General features: G+C 37.8%; 1 protein-coding gene across 2 annotated transcripts in view; it reads left to right on the forward strand.

Moving 5' to 3' along the window:
• Positions 1-23,148, forward strand: part of LNPEP (leucyl and cystinyl aminopeptidase) — a 107,064-nt gene that overhangs the window by 50,287 nt on the left and 33,629 nt on the right. Inside the window, exons 4-8 of one of the 2 annotated variants that reach the window (XM_060093190.1) lie at positions 544-675; positions 7,976-8,096; positions 8,785-8,939; positions 10,586-10,699; positions 12,311-12,445. In XM_060093190.1, coding sequence (XP_059949173.1) covers positions 544-675; positions 7,976-8,096; positions 8,785-8,939; positions 10,586-10,699; positions 12,311-12,445 — 657 coding nt within the window. The remainder of the gene's footprint in view (positions 1-543; positions 676-7,975; positions 8,097-8,784; positions 8,940-10,585; positions 10,700-12,310; positions 12,446-23,148) is intronic. The other variant, XM_060093192.1, reaches the window with a different exon arrangement.

Raw genomic sequence — 23,148 nt, forward strand, 5'->3', positions numbered from 1 at the left:
GGAAAATCCTGCAAGGTTGCCCGCCTTCCCTCATCTTGTGTCTACTGCAGACTTTTCTAGTGACTTATCACCTTTAAGCCCACTAAGCCTTCTTGTGGTCATCAACACGGTCCTTTACGAAGCCATTTCAGATCATTTGGAGGGATTAACCAGCTGTAGCTCATTCTTGTGTGAATGTATTTGTAGCAGTAGAATGGAGTACTCCTAGGTCATAAGGAAGGATTTTTGGTTTTGATGGTGTTTTAAAGGGGAGAAACAGAGCCACTGCTACTTACTGTTTCTAACTTACATTTATTTAAAGCCATTGTTTGAGACTAGGAACTTCTTAAGGATTTTTACTGTACTCAGTATGTCCTCATGATGAAGGATGGTAGAACAGACTGAGACTGAGGGCCGTGTTGTTTGGAAACTTGTGCTGAGAGATTAAAATATGCCCGCATCTTCACTACTTATTTCCTATTTGAATCTTCAGTTTCCCAGTTTATATGTCACTGTCATTTATTCTCATAGTTACAGAACTGTCATTTTCCCCATTGCTTGTAGAAGTCATCAGTCATTATGGAAGATGGACTTGTACAGGACGAGTTTTCTGAGAGTGTGAAGATGAGCACTTACCTGGTTGCTTTCATTGTGGGGGAGTTGAAGAATCTGAGTCAGGACATAAATGGAACCCTGGTATGTATGTTGTTGTGGTAATTGTCTTGAAAACCTATATTCACAGGAGGTTGAGAGGAATCCTTTCATGATATCTGGTAAATGCTTTATGAAGGAAAACAATCTTTTGGTTCACAGCTCTGACATTTTATACCAGCCGTGTTACTTTTTACTTAGTTGTTATTTACTGTTATTATTTGAATACCTAAAAAAATCAATAATTTTTAAGTTCCTTTAAATTTTACTTTTGTAAGAGAATTTCAGTAAGACAATATATGTATAAGAAAGCCTCTAGAACTGTGCTGTATAATATGAAAACACAGAAAGACAATTTAATTAAATCAAGAAACAGTACATGAACAAAATGAAATGTTTAGCGGAGACATAGAAATCATAAAAAAAAAAAGAACCAAACAGAAATTCTGGGTCTGAAAAATACAGTGAATGAAATGAAAAATGCAATACAGACCATCAGCGGCAGAATGGATCAAGCAAGAAAAAGAATTTGCGAGTTAGAAGACAGGAAATTTTATATTATCTGGTCAGGGAAGAACAAAGGTAAAAAGGATGAAAAAGAAGTGACACACACACACACACACACAATGGAATGTTATTCAGCCATGAGAAAGAAAGAAGGAAATCTTGCCATTTGGGACAACATATATGGACCTTGAGGGCATTATGCTAAGTGAAATAAGTCAGACAGACAAAGACAAAGACTATGTGACCTCACTTAGGTGTGGAATCTAAAACTGAACTCATGGACTCATGGTTGCCAGGGCCTGAGGGGTGGGGGAGATGGAGAGATGTTGGTCAAAGGGTCCAAACTTCCAGGTATAAATAAGTTCTGGGGAGCTAATGTACAGCATGGTGATTATAGTTAACACTGTATTATATATTTGAAAGTTGCAAAGAGAGTTGCTTAAATGTTCTCACCATGCAAAAGAAATGGTAGTTATGTGAAGTGATGGAAGTGTTAACTCGTGCTACTGTGGTAATCATTTCACAATATATAAGTGTATCTAATGAACATGTTGTATACCTTAAACTTACATAATATTATATGTTAATTATATCACTAAAGCTGCAAAAATTAATTAAATTTAAAATTCACTTCCTTAGTCTCAGTAGCCACATTTCTAGCATTCTTGTGGCTAGTGGCTACCTTATTGGACATCAAAGATATTGAATATTTCCATCAATGCAGAACATTTTATTGGACAGCAGCAAATCTAGAAGATTGTGCAGGCTTAAAAGATAGCATAAAAATTTAGTTAGAAGAAAAACTCCAAGTTGTAAAAGTCATTTGAATGCACCTTTGAAAAAGCAAGTCCTGATTGAATTTTCTTCATCTTAAAGAGAGAAGATTGTTTAAATGTCTGGTATGTCTGTAATTTGTCAAGATTGACCCTTTGTTCTAATTAGGCTCCTCTGCTTTTCTTCGTCATTTGAATCTGTCTGTAAATGATTGTTTGATTGGATTTTATGCCTTAATTTCACTGTAAAGACCTTAAAAAGCTAATATCTTCACATACTAACAACATAGGAGAAAAGGGCCTTTTAAAGCTAAAAGTGATTATTTTTCTTGATAGAAATATGATGGAATTCTTTAATTTTTTTTCATATTTTTGATCCCCACCAGGGTATGTTTTCTACCCTTTGAACACATTCACTTGGATTTGGGCTTCCTTTCCAGACCAAAGAACTTTATTTTAATCACAGTGTATTTGGATCTTATTATTTGCTAATTACGAGGGGCATACTCCTTCTGTTAGAAAAGATTATCATGTCTACTCCATTAACTCTAAGAGAGAAGGGGTGAGGTAAGGATTATCTGCTCTTCATCAGCAATAACACCGCCATATGACCTTATGCTCAAAGGATGGAGACCTGTTCGTGTTCAAGGGTAATGTGGACTACATTGAGTAAGTGCTCACCTTTGGGTTTAAAAGAGTTTTTGGCAAGTCTAAACCAAAGAGTTTTTTGGAATCCTTTCGAAAGGATATTAAGACTGGTTTAATCCTGGAAAAAATTCAATTAATCTCTCTTCAAGTTTTGCACCCCAAATTTAGCCCTTGATGCAGATGTTGCAGCCTTTATAAAACCTAAAAGGTTCAATCTTAAATCAGGTTGCTTCTTCAAGAGCCAGCTGAGTACCACCCTCTCCTTGAAGCTTTTCATTCTTTCCCCAGCTGGGATTAATCATTCCCTCTGATATTTCATAGCACTTTAGTTACATCTCTGTTGTAGTTCTTATCACACTCTTTGATATAAAATCCCTAGCACTTTTTATTGTATCTCAAAGTGTATGTAGTCTAGGCTTTTTATTTTCCCTCTCTCTCTTTCTCTCCCCCTCCATCCCTCTCTCATTCTTTCTTTCAGCAGCTATGCTGGCTTCTTACTGTCTGTAGGATTACATTCAAACTCATCATTCTGTGATATCCAAGGCCCTCATAAATTCGGTTATATTTCCAATTGCTCCAATGGAATTCTTTCATCTAGTCAGGCTGAATTATTCACTGCTCAGATATATACCTCATATATTATATATATATATATATATATATATATATATATCTCATATATATAACATATATATAACATATATGTATAACATATATATAAAACATATACATATATATATATATTTTGTCCACAACAGTTGACCCTTGAAGAACACGAGTTTGAATTGCACAAGCCCACTTATTGCAGATTTTTTTCAATAGTAAATACTGCAGTACTACATGATCCGTAGTTTGAATCCTTAGATGCAGAAGACTGACTATAAGTTATACTCAGATTTTCAACTGCTCCGAGGGTTGTTGCCCCTAACCCCGTCATTGTTCAAGGGTCAACTGGAAAGAGAGAGAGACTGAAAGAGAGAGAGGAGTTTCAAGTGAATTTTTTTTCTTTTTATTTACATGTATTAGGAAGCAACATGGTTAAACATGGACTCTGGCATCTACCTCAGTTCAGATCTCTCCTATACAGCTTTCTACCTATGTGCCCTTGGGCAGACTGCTCTGTAATTCTCTAAACCTCACCTTCCACAACTCTAATACTATATTGTCTATATTACCCTGCTCTCTCAAGGATTAAGTTTTTTAAATTCCTGTAGAATCTTTGGTACCTGGCAGATAGTAATACACACACAGAGAAACTCCCTTGTATGTATGTAAACTCCCTTGTATATATAAATATAAATATAAATAACCTTTATCATTTTTAATGCTACCCAGTAGTAAATGTATTTTGAAAAAATTACAAATAAACAACTGTTTTATTAACTTTCTCTTTTTATTAGGAAATGGGGAAGACTCTAGCATGTGTGGAGTTATACTCTGTGCAGGCAGTTGTCTTGAGCTCTCATTTATAAACATCTTTTTATTTTATAAACCAAATGAGGGGAAGGCATTAGCCTCATATTGCTGATGAAGAAACAGTGTACCAGAGAGGTTAAGTAATTGACCTAGATTGCATAGCCAGTGAATGATAGTCAGAATTCACTGTCTACCACAATATACTGCTTCTTACAACAAATGATGTAATTTCTGTAGGTATGGTGATCAGAAATTCAGACTTAGAGTCTAATAAAGGATTTTTGTTCCACTAAAATGTTGTAATCTCTAGGATATGTTCTATTTTGTAATATTTGACATTAGGCCTATTTCACAAGATTCAGGAATAAGGCAGTAGGGCTTTACTTATTAATGTCAGTCATAGTAAACAACTGAAAATGTCAAAGTTGACTGTGGATTATTACACGTGGCCTGTTCAGTGATAAAGATTACTATGTTGTCAAAGACCTAAAGAAAGAGAGAACATTTGTTTTATCATTTCTGTCCATTATTCAGTGTTCCTTAAACCTCTCTCTGCCTTCAGGGATGCCAGAATTACCTAGAAAAGTCTAGGTTAGTTTTGAAATACACTTCATTAGTTTGTCTTGAGGTTTTTATTTTGTTGCTGCCATTGCCTGATTTCATTTTTACCGTAACAGGTCTAATTTGTAGAATCAGAATCCATTGGTGGTTAGTCAGATGTGGACATCATGTCTGTTTAACATCCAAACAGAACCTTCAACACTATTATCCATGTGAAGTTATAATTTTAATTTATTCTTATTTAGTCAGGAACATGACTTAGCTCCACAAACAACATTTCCTCAAGTATCCTTCCACCAACTAGGGACATTATATGTAATTTATATCATTCTACTAAAGTCTCAAGTCCCATGTAATCAGTTATTCTGGATAGACTTCATTCTGGTGAGGTTTTTTTGTTTTTTGGGGTTTTTTTTTAAGGAATTTATGCTTTTTGTATGTTCAGCTGTCTGTTTAGTAAAGCTGGTGTTTTTCAGGAAACTTAGTCTTGGAAGATTCCAATATTTTCTATCTTCATAAATCTTGCAGGCTGTCTTGTTGTTCTTTTGGGGGGATGAGGTTTGGTTCTGTTTTTGCTTTTATCTAGTTTTTGCTTCTTATTAAATTAAGGAGCAGAGCAAGTTAAACCTAACGAATCTGCTATTCCTCAGTCTTAACTCTTCTCTCTGAGAGCTGACTAGGGGACTTTTTTGTGTCTTTTATAAATCTCTCAGGTCTTAGCAAGAGATGTTGTAGGAAAAGTTTTAAGTGGTAAGCCTTAAGGCCTGAGCACCAGTTGACTTGCATTTAACAGTGTTTAGAGTGCTGTTACCAAGTGCAGGGTGCTGGTCAAAACTTCTTTGTTGAACTAGATTGCTTTCTTTGTTTATTTCTTACTGCTTCTGTTGCTCTTAAAACAAGCATGATAATAATTGTAATGACCTGACAATTCATCTCTAGTGAGAATTCACAGCACATTTTTTAAAGGAAGAGAAGTAGAAGGAAAGAGAAAATGCCAAACTACCTTTCTTCCTAGTCATTGTATTCCAGAAATGGGACTCGGTGGATCCTTTGGTCAGATTTCAGTTCCATGTGAACTTCTTTTTTCTCCCTTAACTTTTCATCTAATGAAAGATGCTTTTGCATATAGTGATGGGAGTGGCCAAATGGTGTGTTTGGGAGAAGGATGTTTTGAGGAGGAACCTGGAGTATATGGGTGGTGTTTCTATTAGGACAGCATCTTCTAGATGGTTACATTGACTGGAACATAAAATATGTATGTGTGGAAAGAACAGGCAGAAATAATAAAGACTGGTCTCAAATTCCAAGTGATCTTGGTACAGTCATTTATAATGGTAGTTAGATTTAAAAATATGTCAGGGCTTCTCTGGTGGCGCGGCAGTTGAGAGTCCGCCTGTTGATGCAGGGGACGGGGTTCGTGCCCTGGTCCGGGAGGATCCCACATGCCGCAGAGCGGCTGGGCCCGTGAGCCATGGCCGCTGGGCCTGTGCATCCGGAGCCTGTGCGCCGCGATGGGAGAAGCCACGGCAGTGAGGGGCCCGCGTACCGAAAAAAATAAAAATAAAAAGAATATGTCAGACTTCGTTGTGTGTGCTTGTGTGCTCACACTTTCACAGGGGGATTGATGCAGGAAGTGTGCTTGGTCCTTTGGCAGGTGGTGACTGAATTCAATAAGCTGTGGTCACAGTCCTGTACCAAGGGCTGCAGATGTTCGAGTGCTGGGCTGGTGAAGTACACTTGGCCACATGATGTGATATTAAATTCCTTCCATAGTTACTTTAGAAAGGAACGTATTTTAAATGGGCTAACTGAACTCCTAACACTTCATTCTTCCTGTCACCGTTGCCACAAATCTCTGCTCATACATATTTTACCCCATTTCTGATGGGATTCTATTTGTAGTAATGATAATAACTACTATTTATTGAACACTTTTTTTGTGTCAGGCACTATTCTAAGTTCTATACGTATTCATTTAATCCTGACAGCAACCCTGTGAGGATAGGAGCTACTTTTATCACCATTTTATAGATAAGGAGATTGAGGTTAACTAATTTCACACAACTAGCAGAGATTTGAACCTGGCAGTCTAACTACAGAGCTTGTGCATTTAATTTTGTTGTTCGTTTACTTAAAATTTTTTCTTTATATTTAATTTGTAATGCCATGTTACCTCCATGTTTTTTTGATCAATGCATATGTTCTATAGACTAAGGCCCCACATAAAGACAATTAAAGCTGAAATTTTGACCTCTGAGAAATTGTTGACTGTTTTTCAGTGTTTTAATGAAAGACCAAAAATAATTTGGGGTTAGAGTTCACCAATGTATTTTTTCAAATGATGAATTATTCAGTAGGTCTCTATTTCCCACCTGCTGGGATCTTTATTTTGAGGTTTTTATCTTCTGCAGTGTCTTGTCCATAGCCCACTTTCCCAAGTTGAGTACAGAGGGATTTTTTCTTTCAGTCAATTGAAAAACAATAAATATTGCTTTTTAAAACCTGTTGCTTTTAATGTAATTGCTTAAATTTTGCCTTTGATACTTACTGATAAGACATTTATAGTTAGTTACATCATATGTGTTTAACTTATGCACTTAATCAGAAGAAGAGAGAAAGAATAACAATTTAAGTAATGTGGGCAACTGCATCTTCCCTGGAGCATGCGCCCTGAAGTGAGTGGGCTGTGTGGGCATGAATCCCAGTATCCGCTTACTTGGTTTTAGTTACCGTGTGCCACTCACTGAGTGTTTCACTCTGCTGGGTATGGTTATTTTTGATACAACATGGTCCTTAAAAACAAGCCAACAACAGCAAAAAAAAAAAAAAAAAAAAAGAAGCCGTTCCAAGGCTTCCAAGAAAAACTGGCTGTGCCATACTTACTGAAAGAGAGTGTGTTGGTCTCTAATAGGTTTTCCCAGGGTAATTTCAACATTTCTGTCTTAGGTGTTTAGTTAGAACTTAGTTTAGAACTAACTCCCTTGTAAGCTGTGACTTCTCTGTATTGAATGCCTGCTCGATGCCAGGCACTGTGATAGGTGCTAAAAGGATGAAAACTTAGTTTTGGCCTTCAAATAATTCACAGTTTGATAGCTCATAGACAAGGAAGGGCCGTTGTAGGTAATGGAGAGGAAGAGAAGAGTATCATAAAATTAAACAGGCAGATGCTTATAAATTGCTATATGATATAAAATAGTTTATTTTGGATATCATGTTAACTTAAAACTTACTGATTGCTTTTTTTTTAACATTGTTGTATGTATGGAAATGACTTGCTAAATCCTATAGGGGTTAAAAGAACTATAAGTGAGAGTTGGCTGTCCTGAAAAATCTCGTATACCTCTATGTAGTTCTCAGGTATGCTAATCTTGACAGTGTTCACCTGAATATCATGCCATTTTAATTGTACCTGTCTTTACATCATACCTGTTACCTTTTAGGTTTCTATATATGCTGTCCCAGAAAAGATTGGTCAAGCTCACCATGCCTTGGAAACAACTGTGAAGCTTCTTGAGTTTTATCAAAACTACTTTGAAATTCAATACCCACTAAAGAAACTGGGTAAGAATCAAACAGTGCCTCTGATTTTCATTATCATTATAACTGATTTATGTTGCAAATGTTTTTTTCGGAAGAACTTTTGCCAAAGTTATTTTAAAGGAAAACCAAGAAACACTGTTAATTGTTTGCCTTCAAAATTGTTTGTATTTGTTAAGATTATTTAGATTCCATGGATGTATCTGAAAGTGGAGCTTAAAACACTTAGAAGTTTATGGGACTATTTCAAAGGTGCTGTGTAAGTGGGGATTTGCTTAGGGCTTAGTCTGGAGTTTGACTAATTCTAATTTCCTAAGAAATTCCTAATTCAAATAATAGGAGTAATGAGAGCTCAGGAAAGCAAGAGCATTTCAGTGCTGTTCAACATGGAGCTGGTTTTAGCTAGAAGAATGTTGGCCCTGCATTTTGTCCTCCTTGCTCTGGGAACTTCTTCAGTGTGAAGGAATTAGGTATCTTCTCTTGCTCAGGGACAGAGCAACAGTGACTCTACAGGGGGTTGATCAGGTCTTCCTCAGCTGACAGGTAGGTGAGGAGCATACAGGGCTAGGAAGTAGCCTAGGAGTTCCTTAGGAGTATAAATGAATTCACTGCCTTCTGATTCAGTGATAGACCAGTGGGTAAAATATTTTGATTTAATTAGGGAGTGCCTTAGATGGGATAAAGTTGATCACTTCTTTCTTGTTATGTCCAGATTTGGTGGCTATTCCTGACTTTGAAGCAGGAGCAATGGAAAATTGGGGTTTGCTCACCTTCCAAGAAGGGACACTTCTGTATGATAATAATACTTCTTCAGTGATGGATAAAAAACTGGTTACTAAAATCATCGCTCATGAGCTGGCCCATCAGGTATCAGCAACCAAGGCTGTTATATCTCACACCTGTGGTCTGTTTCATATCCTAGAGTTTTAGAATACATTTAGATGCTAATAATAATTCAGCTTTTTATTATAGTATTGCCTTCTTTCATAATAATATGATGCTTTTTAAACAAACTTAATTTTCGGATAAAAATGCTATTTAATGTTTTGTATAGGGTTTTACAGTTTATAAAGCATTTTCACATCCATTATCTCTCTTACTTTTCATAAGTTGGTGGGGAAGAAACCTTTTCCCTGAGTTGTACTCTTCTTCTTACAACTCTTGGACTGTAGTTGTCAGGACTAGATTTATTGTTTTGTCTCCTGCTAAAACTGGGTTCTTAGTTAATTCAGGAGAGGGAAGGTACTCTGTATGACATAGAGAAAAAGAAAGAAAATTATATGAGTACATGAACCTCCCTCTTTCTTCCCCAACACCTTGTCTCTCTTGTGCCCTCGATGAGGTGTTTGTCAGGGTAGGGTATGGTATGGGGGTGTTGTGATGGTGGGAGGATGTGGAGGAAGAGTGGGACATGCTCTGGCAGTTGACAGCCTACCTCAGACACAGTCTGTAGCCCGCCCTACATCCCTCGTGAGGGCTTCATGACATGCTGGCATAGGAAGCCTATGCTTATTTACTGTTACAGTTTTAGGCATGTAGACAAGTTGTTTTTTGGGGGATCTGCTGTAGGTCTGTTATTTCTGGGTCCAGCCATCACCCCTGGGGGAGTGTTCCTCATTTACTTCTTCTTTAGGACTTACAAGTCATCTTCCTCTGAAATAGGTTTTAAGATAATATCTGAAAAATATGCTTTTGTAATTCTCAAAGGTGTTTTGTTTCAGTACCTAGTAACCCTGTCATTTTGCTGATGGTTTGAGACAAGCCCTTGGCCACACTGACTAAATTGCACACCCTTTATTTCACTCTTTATTTACCACTCTTTATTTCAGGGATTTTGAGATGCATTTTTTAAGGGAGTCTCGTATCGTTTTTTTCCTTCTTCTTACCACCTCATGGAAAAAGCCATTTAAAGTTCTTTCTGATTTCATTTATTTGTATGCATGCCAAATTTCTTACAGAATGTTATTTGAATTCTGTTTTGAATCATGTAAATACTGCCCTCAACTTGGGTGACTGAGGAGAAACCTGCAGTCCAGGCTCTCTGACTATAGGAACATCCCTCATATAGAAATTTATTTTTTAGTTGTCATGATGATTGTAAATACAATGGAAAATAATATTACTAACTTGACATTAGAAAGTAGAATTTCATTATCTAGGAAATCTTACTTTTAATGAGGTGACTCGTTTTTGTTTACCTAGTATATAACGTGTGTTAAATTGATAAATATGCTAATTGTCTTTCTTGCCTGTTTCATTTAAGGTAAAATGTTAAATTTTTTATTTTACTTTTAAAGTGAATTTATACAATTTATGCAGTTTTACTTTTAAAGTAAATTTATATTACAAATATAATTTATTTGCAAGTCTTTAATTTGAATATAGTTTGTGTTAACTATAAAAGTATATTTTTCAGTAATTGTAATCTGGTTATAGGTGATTAATTTGACAATTCAATTATTAGGAAATTCTTGAGAGTGTAAAATTGGTTAGTAGTTTGTTTTTTCCCACAGTGGTTTGGTAATCTGGTAACAATGCAGTGGTGGAACGAGGTATGGCTAAATGAAGGTTTTGCTACTTTCATGGAGTATTTCTCTTTGGAAAAAATATTTGGAGAGCTCTCCAGTGTAAGTACACTATTTGTTAGGCCTACTATGAATGCCAGGGGGAAAAATAGCCAAATCATATCCAACATGTATTTTCCATTCATTTGGAGTAATGAAAATGTTTCTAGAAAGATACGATAAAATTGACCCTTGTTATTGATCTCTATACCTCTTGAGATTTGACAGTGAAAATTGTGTTTTTATTTACTGATGTATTTCAGAAAGCTGAAATTTTGTGAAATTATTTTACACTTTGTCATTAAGATGAACATTTTCAATTGCTTTGCTACATTTTATTTTAATAGATGTGGCCCTTCTGCTTGAAGGAATTTAGATAGAGTTAAAAAGCCGTTTTTTGCAAAACAAAACTTTTTATCCTATGTATAAAGAGAAAAAAATTAAGACATTTTGTAGCAATGCTGTCTCTCTGTTATCACTGTGATCATTCTTACAACAGTGATACATAAGTTGATACAGACAAATAATTTGCTCTTTTTAGGTACAAACCATATTTTGTGCCCTTTTCAAAGACATGGAACACCATTCTGTTACAGGGAGCATGAAAATATTGTTACTATGTTCTTAGACTCTCTGGAGATGTTTCTTGTCATTAGAGATATTTGGACACACTAGGTCTTATATGACAGATATTGCCAAATAATTCAAGCAGTAGGTGGAAAAGTATAAAGATCCCTTTCAACTCTAAAGTTCTGTGACTTTCTATTAAACTTCCTGAATATATGATCCAAGATTACTTCAAAAAAGGAATACTCTCTGTAATGGCTTATATGGGAAAAGAATTTTTTAAAAAAGAGTGGATATATGTATATGTGTAACTGATTCACTTTACTATACACCTGAAACTAATACAGCATTGTAAATCAACTATACTCCAATAAAAGTCAAAAAAAAAAAAGAGAGTACTGTTGGACCTTTCAATTTGAAATTTTTATGTAGGGCCTGTTCAAAAATTTCAGGTGGTAAAATGAACTCATTTTAAGCTAGAATATTAATAAGCAAGGTATTCTAAATCTGTGTATGCTACTTAATTAAGCAAAGAGATATACAGTTTCACCACTTGGTGGTGCCCAGAATGTTAAAAAAACTTCTAATATACGTTCTAGAGGAGCTCATTTACTGAGCTCTCAGACTTCTTGCTGTTTAAGAGTTATATTTTACTTCGAATGAACCTTAGTTAAGGGAAATGTATATTATCTTAACAGAAAAGCTGGATTATGTATGAGAAATCAGCTTAAGGAACAGTTCCTATTTTTTTTATTTCAGATTTTATTTTACAAATATACACTAGCCATTTTTAAATATTCATTTTGAATATCTGGATTTAGCATTTGGTTGCTTTAGTAATAAATTCTCAGCTTATACTGTTGTTTAGGAAACACTGTTTTCCATGGGGCCAGGAGGTTATAATTCTACTTTCAAATTTAAGGAATATGCATAAATGTCACATTCTTCCTACATTTTCAAAAGCTTACTTCTGAAGTTTAGTGAAGCTAGTTAATTTTTTATAATGACCTTAAACAGTAATTAGTCTAATTCATATAAATAATTACTATACTTGCCTCTGTCTTTAATACTGTTCATGGTTTCTTAATCTGTTTCATTTTTTGCTAGTATGAAGATTTCTTAGATGCTCGATTTAAAACCCTGAAGAAAGATTCCTTGAATTCATCTCATCCAATATCATCATTATCTGTTCAGTCTTCAGAACAGATTGAAGAAATGTTTGATTCTCTTTCCTATTTTAAGGTATTGCTATACACAAAAAGTACCTGGAGTAGGTTACAAATTAATTTCATATGTGAGCAAGCTGCTTGATTTAGATTATTTTAAAGATTAAATAGGTGTTATTTTCAGGTATCCTGTTAAACTTTAAGCTGTTTGCTTCTATTTAAATCTTGGTCTTAACTATATATGGGTTTTTCTTTCTTTCTCTGTCTCTTGTTTTAAGTTCTCTAACTAGTATTCTGGGTAGTTAACCAGATCTTATAGTAATGTATTTTTTGAAGTTGGATCACTGTCCAGATTTGTAGGTAGAATATGTTCAGGGAAGGTTCTAAGCCCTTGGCTGTGTTATTCAGGATTGAGGTGTGTTCCAAAGTCAGAATTGCCAAAACAAGTAAGCAAAAGGAGATTTTTAAGAATTGAAGATTTTGTTTTAGAATTAGAAACATAGACTCCAGGTTTGGGGGTGAAGCAAAAACAGAAACATAGAAACCTGATTAGGATCATCGTAAGAGAACAGGATAGGGATATCAGTGCCACTCACATTTATGTAGGGAAGGAGGGCTGAATGTTACAGCTTGTTGACCTCCTTAGTCTGGCTATCAGATTAAGACCAATAAATTGAATTCTTGTCCTGCACAGAGAGGAAGATATACAGAACATATGAGTTCATGTCATCAAGAAACTCAAAGTTTAGGTGGTAAGTACTTGTGAAGCAGTAAGAGATAGTACGTGCTAATTGAATGGTACAGAGTATTTTTGCCTGTGATTATGGAGAGAAATTTTCTGGAGGAAAATGGAAATTGAGATGAATTAAATAATAGGAAGAATATAGGTAAAGAGGAATGGGAACAATAGAATAGGGCAAGAGTGGGATGATGAGGTCTGCAAAGAAAAAGTCAGGAATACTAATGGGCAGGGAAATTTTGTTTAGGTAGCAAATGTTTGCAGTGGAAGCCACATGTAAACTAGGGGAAAGATGAGAAAGGTAGGTTGGGGCTCAGTTGTAGAAGGTCCTGAATGCCATCAGGAATCTGGACTTTTTCTGTAATCAGTGGGAAGCTTTTAAAGATTTTTCAATAGAGGAATGGCTTGATCAAGTGACTATTTAGGAAAATTAATTTGTTTCAGTTTATAAAGTAGATTTAAGTGGAGAGAGACCTAAAATCAGGAAATTGCTAATGAAGTACAAGCATGAAATGGTAAAAGTTTAAAATTAGGAGTGGTAGTGAGAGTAGAAGGGAAATGATGGGTGTGAAAAAACCCTGAGTGTAGGGAAGTACTTAAAGGACTTAGCGACAGGGTAAAGCAGGTAAAGAAGGAGGCAGAAATGTGTTCCAGGTTCAAGCCTGACTGGCAGGGAGAATGGTAGTACTGTTAATAAATGAGGAAATCAAGAGTTCAATTAGCTATATTAAATGTATTCCAATTAGAGCTACTGCTATGTGTTGTGATTTTTAAAGCCCATACTGGACCTGCCAATAAAGAAAATTTTATGACTTGCAATTATTTTCTTATACAGAACAGTTATTTCAGGATCTCTTGCTACAGAGCTCTTTGTTCCTCTGACCCCCACCCACCTTCCAAACCCAGAATTCATTGTCTTCTGAGCATGTTGTCTCCACAGCATACCTTATCCCTGTCAGCATGGGAACTACTTATTTCAGAATTGGGAATCTGGCAAATATCCCACATAACAGAGAAAAATAGGACACTGGGTAATTTACCATTATTGTGTACAAGAAGTAGTAAGTGACCAGAAATAGAGCTACACGTGGAACAACTCCTACAGAACACCTACTGAACGCTGGCAGAAGACCCCAGACCTCCCAAAAGGCAAGAAACTCCCCACATACCTGGGTAGGGCAAAGCGGAGAGATCCCCACACAGAGGATCGGTGCCGAGCGGCACTCACCAGCCCGAGAGGCTTGTCTGCTCGCCCGCCGGGGCGCGCAGCGCTGGAAGCTGAGGCTCGGGCTTCGGTCAGAGCGCAGGGAGAGGACTGGGGCTGGCGGCGAGAACTCAGCCTGAAGGGGGCTAATGTGCCACAGCTAGCCGGGAGGGAGTCCGGGAAAACTCTGGAGCTGCCGAAGAGGCAAGAGACTTTTTCTTCCCTCTTGGTTTCCTGGTGCGCGAGGAGAGGGGATTAAGAGCGCTGCTTAAAGGGGCTCCACAGACGGGCGCGAGTCGCGACTGAAAGCGCAGAGCCCAGTGACGGGCGTGGGACGCTGGGGCTGCTGCTGCCGCCGCCAAGAAGCCTGTGTGTGAGCGCAGGTCACTGTCCACACCGCCCTTCCGGGAGCCTGTGCAGCCCGCCACTGCCGGGGTCCCGGGATCCAGGGGCGGCTTCCCTGGGAGAACGCACTGCGCGCCTCGGGCTGGTGCAACGTCACGCCGACCTCTGCCGCTGCAGGCTCGCCCCGCACTCCGTGCCCCTCCCTCCCGCCCGGCCTGAGTGAGCCAGAGTCCCCGAAGAGGCTGCTCCTTTAACCCTGTCCTGTCAGCGAAGAACAGACGCCCTCCGGCGACCTACATGCAGAGGCGGGGCCAAATCCAAAGCTGAGACCCAGGAGCTGTGAGAACAAAGAAGAGAAAGGGAAATCTCTCCCAGCAGCCTCAGAAGCAGCGGATTAAAGCTCCACAATCAACTTGATGTACCCTGCATCTGTGGAATACAGGAATAGACAACACATCATCCCAAATTGAGGAGCCAGGAATCAGTGCTGTGCCTCTGAGGTGGGAGAGCCAACTTCAGGACACTGGTCCACAAGAGACCTCCCAGCTCCACATAATATCAAACGGCAAAAATCTTCCAGAGATCTCCATCTCAACACCAGCACCCAGCTTCACTCAACGACCAGCAAGCTACAGTGCTGGACACCCTAAGCCAAACAACTAGCAAGACAGGAACACAACGCCACCCATTAGCAGAGAGGTGGCCTAAAATCATAAAAAGTCCGCAGACACCCCAAAACACACCACAAGACGTGGACCTGCCCACCAGAAAGACAAGATCCAGCCTCATCCACCAGAACACAGGCACTAGTCCCCTCCACCAGGAAGCCTACACAACCCACTAAACCAACCTTAGCCACTGGGAACAGACACCAAAAACAACGGGAACTACGAACCTGCAGCCTGCAAAAAGGAGACCCCAAACACAGTAACATAAGCAAAATGAGAAGACAGAAAAACACACAGCAGGAGAAGGAGCAAGATAAAAACCCACCAGATCTAACAAATGAAGAGGTAATAGGCAGTCTACCTGAAAAAGAATTCAGAATAATGATAGTAAAGATGATCCAAGATTCTATTTCCCAGATCCAAAATCTTGGAAATAGAATAGACAAAATGCAAGAAACAGTTAACAAGGACCTAGAAGAACTAAAGATGAATCAAGCATCGATTAAAAACACAATAAATGAAATAAAAAATACTCTAAATGGGATCAACAGCAGAATAACTGAGGCAGAAGAATGGATAAGTGAGGTGGAAGATAAAATAGTGGAAATAACTTCTGCAGAGCAAAATAAAGAAAAAAGAATGAAAAGAACAGAGGACAGTCTCAGAGACCTCTGGGACAACATTAAATGCACCAACATTCGAATTATAGGGGTTCCAGAAGAAGAAGAGAAAAAGAAAGTGACTGAGAAAATATTTGAAGAGATTCTAGTTGAAAACTTCCCTAATATGGGAAAGGAAATAGTTAATCAAGTCCAGGAGGCACAGAGAGTCCCATACAGAATAAATCCAAGGAGAAATACGCCAAGACACATATTAATCAAACTGTCAAAAATTAAACACAAAGAAATCATATTAAAAGCAGCAAGGCAAAAACAACAAATAACACACAAGGGAATCCCCATCAGGATAACAGCTGATCTCTCAGCAGAAACTCTACAAGCCAGAAGGGAGTGGCAGGACATAATTAAAGTGATGAAGGAGAAAAACCTGCAACCAAGATTACTCTACCCAGCAAGGATCTCATTCAGATTTGATGGAGAAATTAAAACATTTACAGACAAGCAAAAGCTGAGAGAGTTCAGCACCACCAAACCAGCTTTACAACAAATGCTAAAGGAACTTCTCTAGGCAAGAAACACAACAGAAGGAAAAGACCTACAATAACAAACCCAAAACAATTAAGAAAATGGGAATAGGAACATACATATCGATAATTACCTTAAATGTAAATGGACTAACTGCTCCCACCAAAAGATACAGATTGGCTGAATGGATACAAAAACAAGACCCATATATATGCTGTCTACAAGACACCCACTTCAGACCTAGAGACACATACAGACTGAAAGTAAGGGGATGGAAAAAGATATTCCATGCAAATGGAAACCAAAAGAAAGCTGGAGTAGCAATTCTCATATCAGACAAAATAGACTTTAAAATAAAGACTACTAGAAGAGACAAAGAAGGACACTACATAATGATCAAGGGATCGATCCAAGAAGAAGATATAACAATTGTAAATATATATGCACCAAACATAGGAGCACCTCAATACATAAGGCAAATATTAACAGCCATAAAAGGAGAAATCGACAGTAACACACTCATAGTAGGGGGCTTTAACACCCCACTTTCACCAATGGACAGATCATCCAAAATGAAAATAAATAAGGAAACACAAGCTTGAAATGATACATTAAACAAGATGGACTTAATTGATATTTATAGGACATTCCATCCAAAAACAACAGAATACACATTTTTCTCAAGTGCTCATGGAACATTCTCCAGGATAGATCATATCTTGGGTCACAAATCAAGCCTTGGTAAATTTAAGAAAATTGAAATTGTATCAAGTATCTTTTCCGACCACAATGCTATGAGACTAGATATCAATTACAGGAAAAGAGCTGTAAAAAATACAAACACATGGAGGCTAAACAATACACTACTTAATAACGAAGTGATCACTGAAGAAATCAAAGAGGAAATTAAAAAATACCTAGACACAAATGACAATGGAGACACGACGACCCAAAACCTATGGGATGCAGCAAAAGCAGTTCTAAGAGGGAAGTTTATAGCAATACAATCCCACCTTAAGAAACAGGAAACATCTCGAATAAACAACCTAACCTTGCACCTAAAGCAATTAGAGAAAGAAGAACAAAAACATCCCAAAGTTAGCAGAAGGAAAGAAATCATAAAAATCAGATCAGAAATAAATGAAAAAGAAATGAAGGAAATGATAGCAAAGATCAATAAAACTAAAAGCTGGTTCTTTGAGAAGATAAACAAAATTGATAAACAATTAGCCAGACTCATCAAGAAAAAAAGGGAGAAGACTCAAATCAATAGAATTAGAAATGAAAAAGGAGAAGTAACAACTGACACTGCAGAAATACAAAAGATCATGAGAGATTACTATAAGCAACTCTATGCCAATAAAATGGACAACCTGGAAGAAATGGACAAATTCTTAGAAATGCACAACCTGCCAAGACTGAATCAGGAAGAAATAGAAAATATGAACAGACCAATCACAAGCACTGAAATTGAAACTGTGATTAAAAATCTTCCAACAAACAAAAGCCCAGGACCAGATGGCTTCACAGGTGAATTCTATCAAGCATTTAGAGAAGAGCTAACACCTATCCTTCTGAAACTCTTCCAAAATATAGCAGAGGGAGGAACACTCCCAAACTCATTCTACGAGGCCACCATCACCTTCATACCAAAACCAGACAAGGATGTCACAAAGAAAGAAAACTACAGGCCCATATCACTGATGAACATAGATGCAAAAATCCTCAACAAAATACTAGCAAACAGAATCCAACAGCACATTAAAAGGATCATACACCATGATCAAGTGGGGTTTATTCCAAGAATGCAAGGATTCTTCAATATACGCAAATCAATCAACGTGATACACCATATTAACAAATTGAAGGAGAAAAACCATATGATCATCTCAATAGATGCAGAGAAAGCTTTCGACAAAATTCAACACCCATTTATGATAAAAACCCTGCAGAAAGTAGGCATAGAGGGAACTTTCCTCAACATAATAAAGGCCATATATGCCAAACCCACAGCCAGCATCGTCCTCAATGGTGAAAAATTGAAACCATTTCCACTAAGATCAGGAACAAGACAAGGTTGCCCACTATCACCAGTCTTATTCAACATAGTTTTGGAAGTTTTAGCCACAGCAATCAGAGAAGAAAAGGAAATAAAAGGAATCCAAATTGGAAAAGAAGAAGTAAAGCTGTCACTGTTTGCAGATGACATGATACTATACATAGAGAATCCTAAAGATGCTACCAGAAAACTACTAGAGTTAATCATTGAATTTGGTAAAGTTGCAGGATATAAAATTAATGCACAGAAATCTCTGGCATTCCTATATACTAATGATGAAAAATCTGTAAGTGAAATCAAGGAAACACTCCCATTTACCATTGCAACAAAAAGAATAAAATATCTAGGAATAAACCTACCTAAGGAGACAAAAGACCTGTATGCAGAAAATTATAAGACACTGATGAAAGAAATTAAAGATGATACAAATAGATGGAGAGATGTACCATGTTCTTGGATTGGAAGAATTAATATTGTGAAAATGACTCTACTACCCAAAGCAATCTACAGATTCAATGCAATCCCTATCAAACTACCACTGGCATTTTTCACAGAACTAGAACAAAAAATTTCACAATTTGTATGGAAACACAAAAGACCCCGAATAGCCAAAGCAATCTTGAGAACGAAAAATGGAGCTGGAGGACTCAGGCTCCCTGACTTCAGACTATACTACAAAGCTACAGTAATCAAGACAGTATGGTACTGGCACAAAAACAGAAAGATAGATCAATGGAACAGGATAGAAAGACCAGAGTTAAACCCACGGACATATCGTCACCTTATCTTTGATAAAGGAGGCAGGAATGTACAGTGGAGAAAGGACAGTCTCTTCAATAAGTGGTGCTGGGAAAACTGGATAGGGACATGTAAAAGTATGAGATTAGATCACTCCCTAACACCATACACAAAAATAAGCTCAAAATGGATTAAAGACCTAAATGTAAGGGCAGACACTATCAAACTCTTAGAGGAAAACATAGGCAGAACACTCTATGACATAAATCACAGCAAGATCCTTTTTGACCCACCTCCTAGAGAAATGGAAATAAAGACAAAAATAAACACATGGGACATAATGAAACTTCAAAGCTTTGGCACAGCAAAGGAAACCATAAACAAGACCAAAAGACAACCCTCAGAATGGGAGAAAATATTTGCAAATGAAGCAACTGACAAAGGATTAATCTCCAAAATATACAAGCAGCTCATGCAGCTCAATAACAAAAAAACAAACAACCCAATCCAAAAATGGGCAGAAGACCTAAATAGACATTTCTCCACAGAAGATATACAGACTGCCAACAAACACATGAAAGGATGCTCAACATCTTTACTCATTAGAGAAATGCAAATCAAAACTACAATGAGATATCATCTCACACCAGTCAGAATGGCCATCATCAAAAAATCTAGAAACAATAAATGCTGGAGAGGGTGCGGAAAAAAGGGAACACTCTTGCACTGCTGGTGGGAATGTGAATTGGTACAGCCGCTATGGAGACCGGTATGGAGGTTCCTTAAAAAACTACAAATAGAACTACCATATGACCCAGCAATCCCACTACTGGGCATATACCCTGAGAAAACCATAATTCAAAAAGAGACATGTACCAAAATGTTCATAGCAGCCCTATTTACAATAGCCCGGAGATGGAAACAACCTAAGTGTCCATCATCGGATGAATGGGTAAAGAAGATGTGGCACATATATACAATGGAATATTACTCAGCCATAAAAAGAAATGAAATTGAGCTATTTGTAATGAGGTGGATAGACCTAGAGTCTGTCATACAGAGTGAAGTAAGTCAGAAAGAGAAAGACAAATACTGTATGCTAACACATATATATGGAATTTAAGAAAAAAAATGTCATGAAGAACATAGGGGTAAGACAGGAATAAAGACACAGACCTACTAGAGAATGGACTTGAGGATATGGGAAGGGGGAAGGGTAAGCTGTGACAAAGTGAAAGAGCGGCATGGACATATATACACTACCAAACGTAAGGTAGATAGCTAATGGGAAGCAGCCACATAGCACAGGGAGATCAGCTCGGTGCTTTGTGACCGCCTGGAGGGGTGGGATAGGGAGGGTGGGAGGGAGACGCAAAAGGGAGGGAATATGGAAACATATGTATATGTATAACTGATTAAATTTGTTATAAAGCAAAAAAATAAAAATTAAAAAAAATTTTTAAAAAAAGAAGTAGTAAGTGTCACTAGGGAAATGTGTTTGACAGACATGTTCTATTTGATCTTCATGATCTGCAAGCCTAATTCTGATGTGGGTTGCCTTGTGAGAATTCAATCATTTAGCAAATCGTACAAGTACCAACCATGTACCTAACATTGTCCTAGGTGCTGGCAATACATCAGGAAATAAGGCGGCCTATGTCGCTTGTACCATGGAGCTTCTATTTCAAGGGTCAGAGATAGGCACAGACACAATACAAATGAATAAATAAATAGATATTTTGTTCGGTGATTAGTGCTAACATGAAAATAAAGCATGGTAAGGGAAATGAGAATGACAAAGGAAATGCTGTTTTATATAAGATGGTTGGGGACGACCACTGATAAGGTGATATTTGAATACCATCTGGAGGATGTGAGGGAACAATGCATGTGGACTTCTGGGGGAAAAATGTTCCAGGCAAAGGAAATAACCACTGCATAGGGCTTGTGTGCAGAAATGAGTTAATGTAGTAGGCCTGAGACTGCTATCCTTTGAAAGGCATAATTGTAAGGCTGGCTCTTGGCTGGTATCTGGCAACTTGGATTTGGGGAGAGTTTCCACCATTCCCTGATAAGAATGACTCACTGTGCCCACACTGTTTGTACAGACAATGTGGTTTATGCTAAACATCTGTTTTCCTTCTGGGAGTCTGGAGTTTTGGTACTTGCTAGGCAGAGGACACTTCCATGACTAGCCCCCAATAAAAATCCCAGGTACTGAGTCTCTGATGAATTTCCCTGATAGACAACGTTTTATACATGTTGTCACAACTTGTTCCTGGGAGAATTAAGTGCATACTGTCTTACTCCACTGCAGAGGACTCCTGGAAGCTTGTACTTATTCACCCCATGAACTTTTTCCCTTAGCTGATTTAGCTTCATGTCCTTTCACTGTAATAAATCATAGTGGTGAGTATCACTACTGAGTCCTGTGAGTCCTCCTAACACGTCATCATACCTGGGACTTGTCTTGGGGACCCACACAGCTTGAGATGAAGATTGGTTGGCAGGTTCAAGCACCAGCAAGGAGCCAACGTGTCTGGAGTGGAATAAACACAGGGGAAAGTAGTAGATGAAGTGAGAAGGATTATAAGGGGCCACATCATTTTAGATCATCTTATTAGATGTAGTAAGGACCTTGATTTTTTGCAATGTGGTATGAAAAGCCATTTGATGAGGGAAGTACCATAGTATGATTTTTTTTTTTAATCAGCCTTCAACATCATATGGAGTCAAGATGACTAGTTAGGAGGTTGTTGTAATAGACCAGTGGCAATATATTGTTGGCACAGACAAGGGTGATAGTACTGAAAGTGATGAGCAATGGTTGGTTTTGGAACATATGATAAACGTTAATCCAGTAGAATTTGCTAATGGATTAGATGTGGAATTAAGAGAGGAGTCAAGGATGACTTTAAGATTTTTGCCTGAACAGTTGGAAAAATGGAGTTGTTATTTGCTGAAATGAGAAGATTATTGGAAGAGTAGATTTGGGGCAAGAAGGAAAAAAAGTTCAATTTTTGAGTAAGTTTGAGGTGCATAAGTGGAGATAATAGGCATGTAGTTGAATATGAGTCTGGAATTGAGGGGAAGTCTGGTTAGATATATAAATTTGCAGGTCATTTAAAACCCCTGGCATTGAGAAGATCATCTAGGAAGTAAATTTAGAGAAGAAAAGAAGTTTGAAGATTAAATGCCACGGGCACCAAAATTTAGTCCTTGAGAAAATAAGGAGAATCCTACAAAAGAGACAGAAAGGGATGGCTAGTGAATAGGGGAGGAATCAAGAGTGGTATGCCAAGGCCAAGTGCAGAAAGACTTTCAAGGAGGAGTGAGTGATCAGTCATATCAAATGCTACTAGTAGGTTGATAAAGGTGAGCCTGAGAATTGACATTGGTTTGACACCATGAGATTCACCAGTGACCTTGATAAAACCACTTTCAGTGGAGTGATGGTTGGAAGATGGCTCAAGAGAAAATGGAAACAGAGCAAATGGAGGTGGCAAAGGCAGACAACTCTTTTGAGGAGTTTACTTCAAAGGAGGAACAAGAAATAGGGTGATAATTGGAGGAGGCACAGGGTTAAAGAAAGGAGGGGCATCTTATTTGTTTAAAATGAGGACTGATACATAGTTTTTGTTAATGGAATGTTATAGTAGAGAGGGAAAGTTAATGATGCAGGAGAGAATGGGATCTATTGGGAACAAGAATGAGCATGTAGAGGACATGCCCAGAAAGGGAGAGACAGCACATCCAGAGGAGAGCCTCTGGAGTGTGGAGTTCCAGTGTTTGGAGTTCTGGAGGCTGAAAGTCCAAAATCAAGGTGCTGGCCAATTTGGTTCTTAGTGAGTGCTCTCTTCCTGGATTGTAGACAGCTGTCT

Source organism: Mesoplodon densirostris, chromosome 3 (assembly GCF_025265405.1).
Source record: "Mesoplodon densirostris isolate mMesDen1 chromosome 3, mMesDen1 primary haplotype, whole genome shotgun sequence".
In the NCBI taxonomy this organism is placed as follows: domain Eukaryota; kingdom Metazoa; phylum Chordata; class Mammalia; order Artiodactyla; family Ziphiidae; genus Mesoplodon; species Mesoplodon densirostris.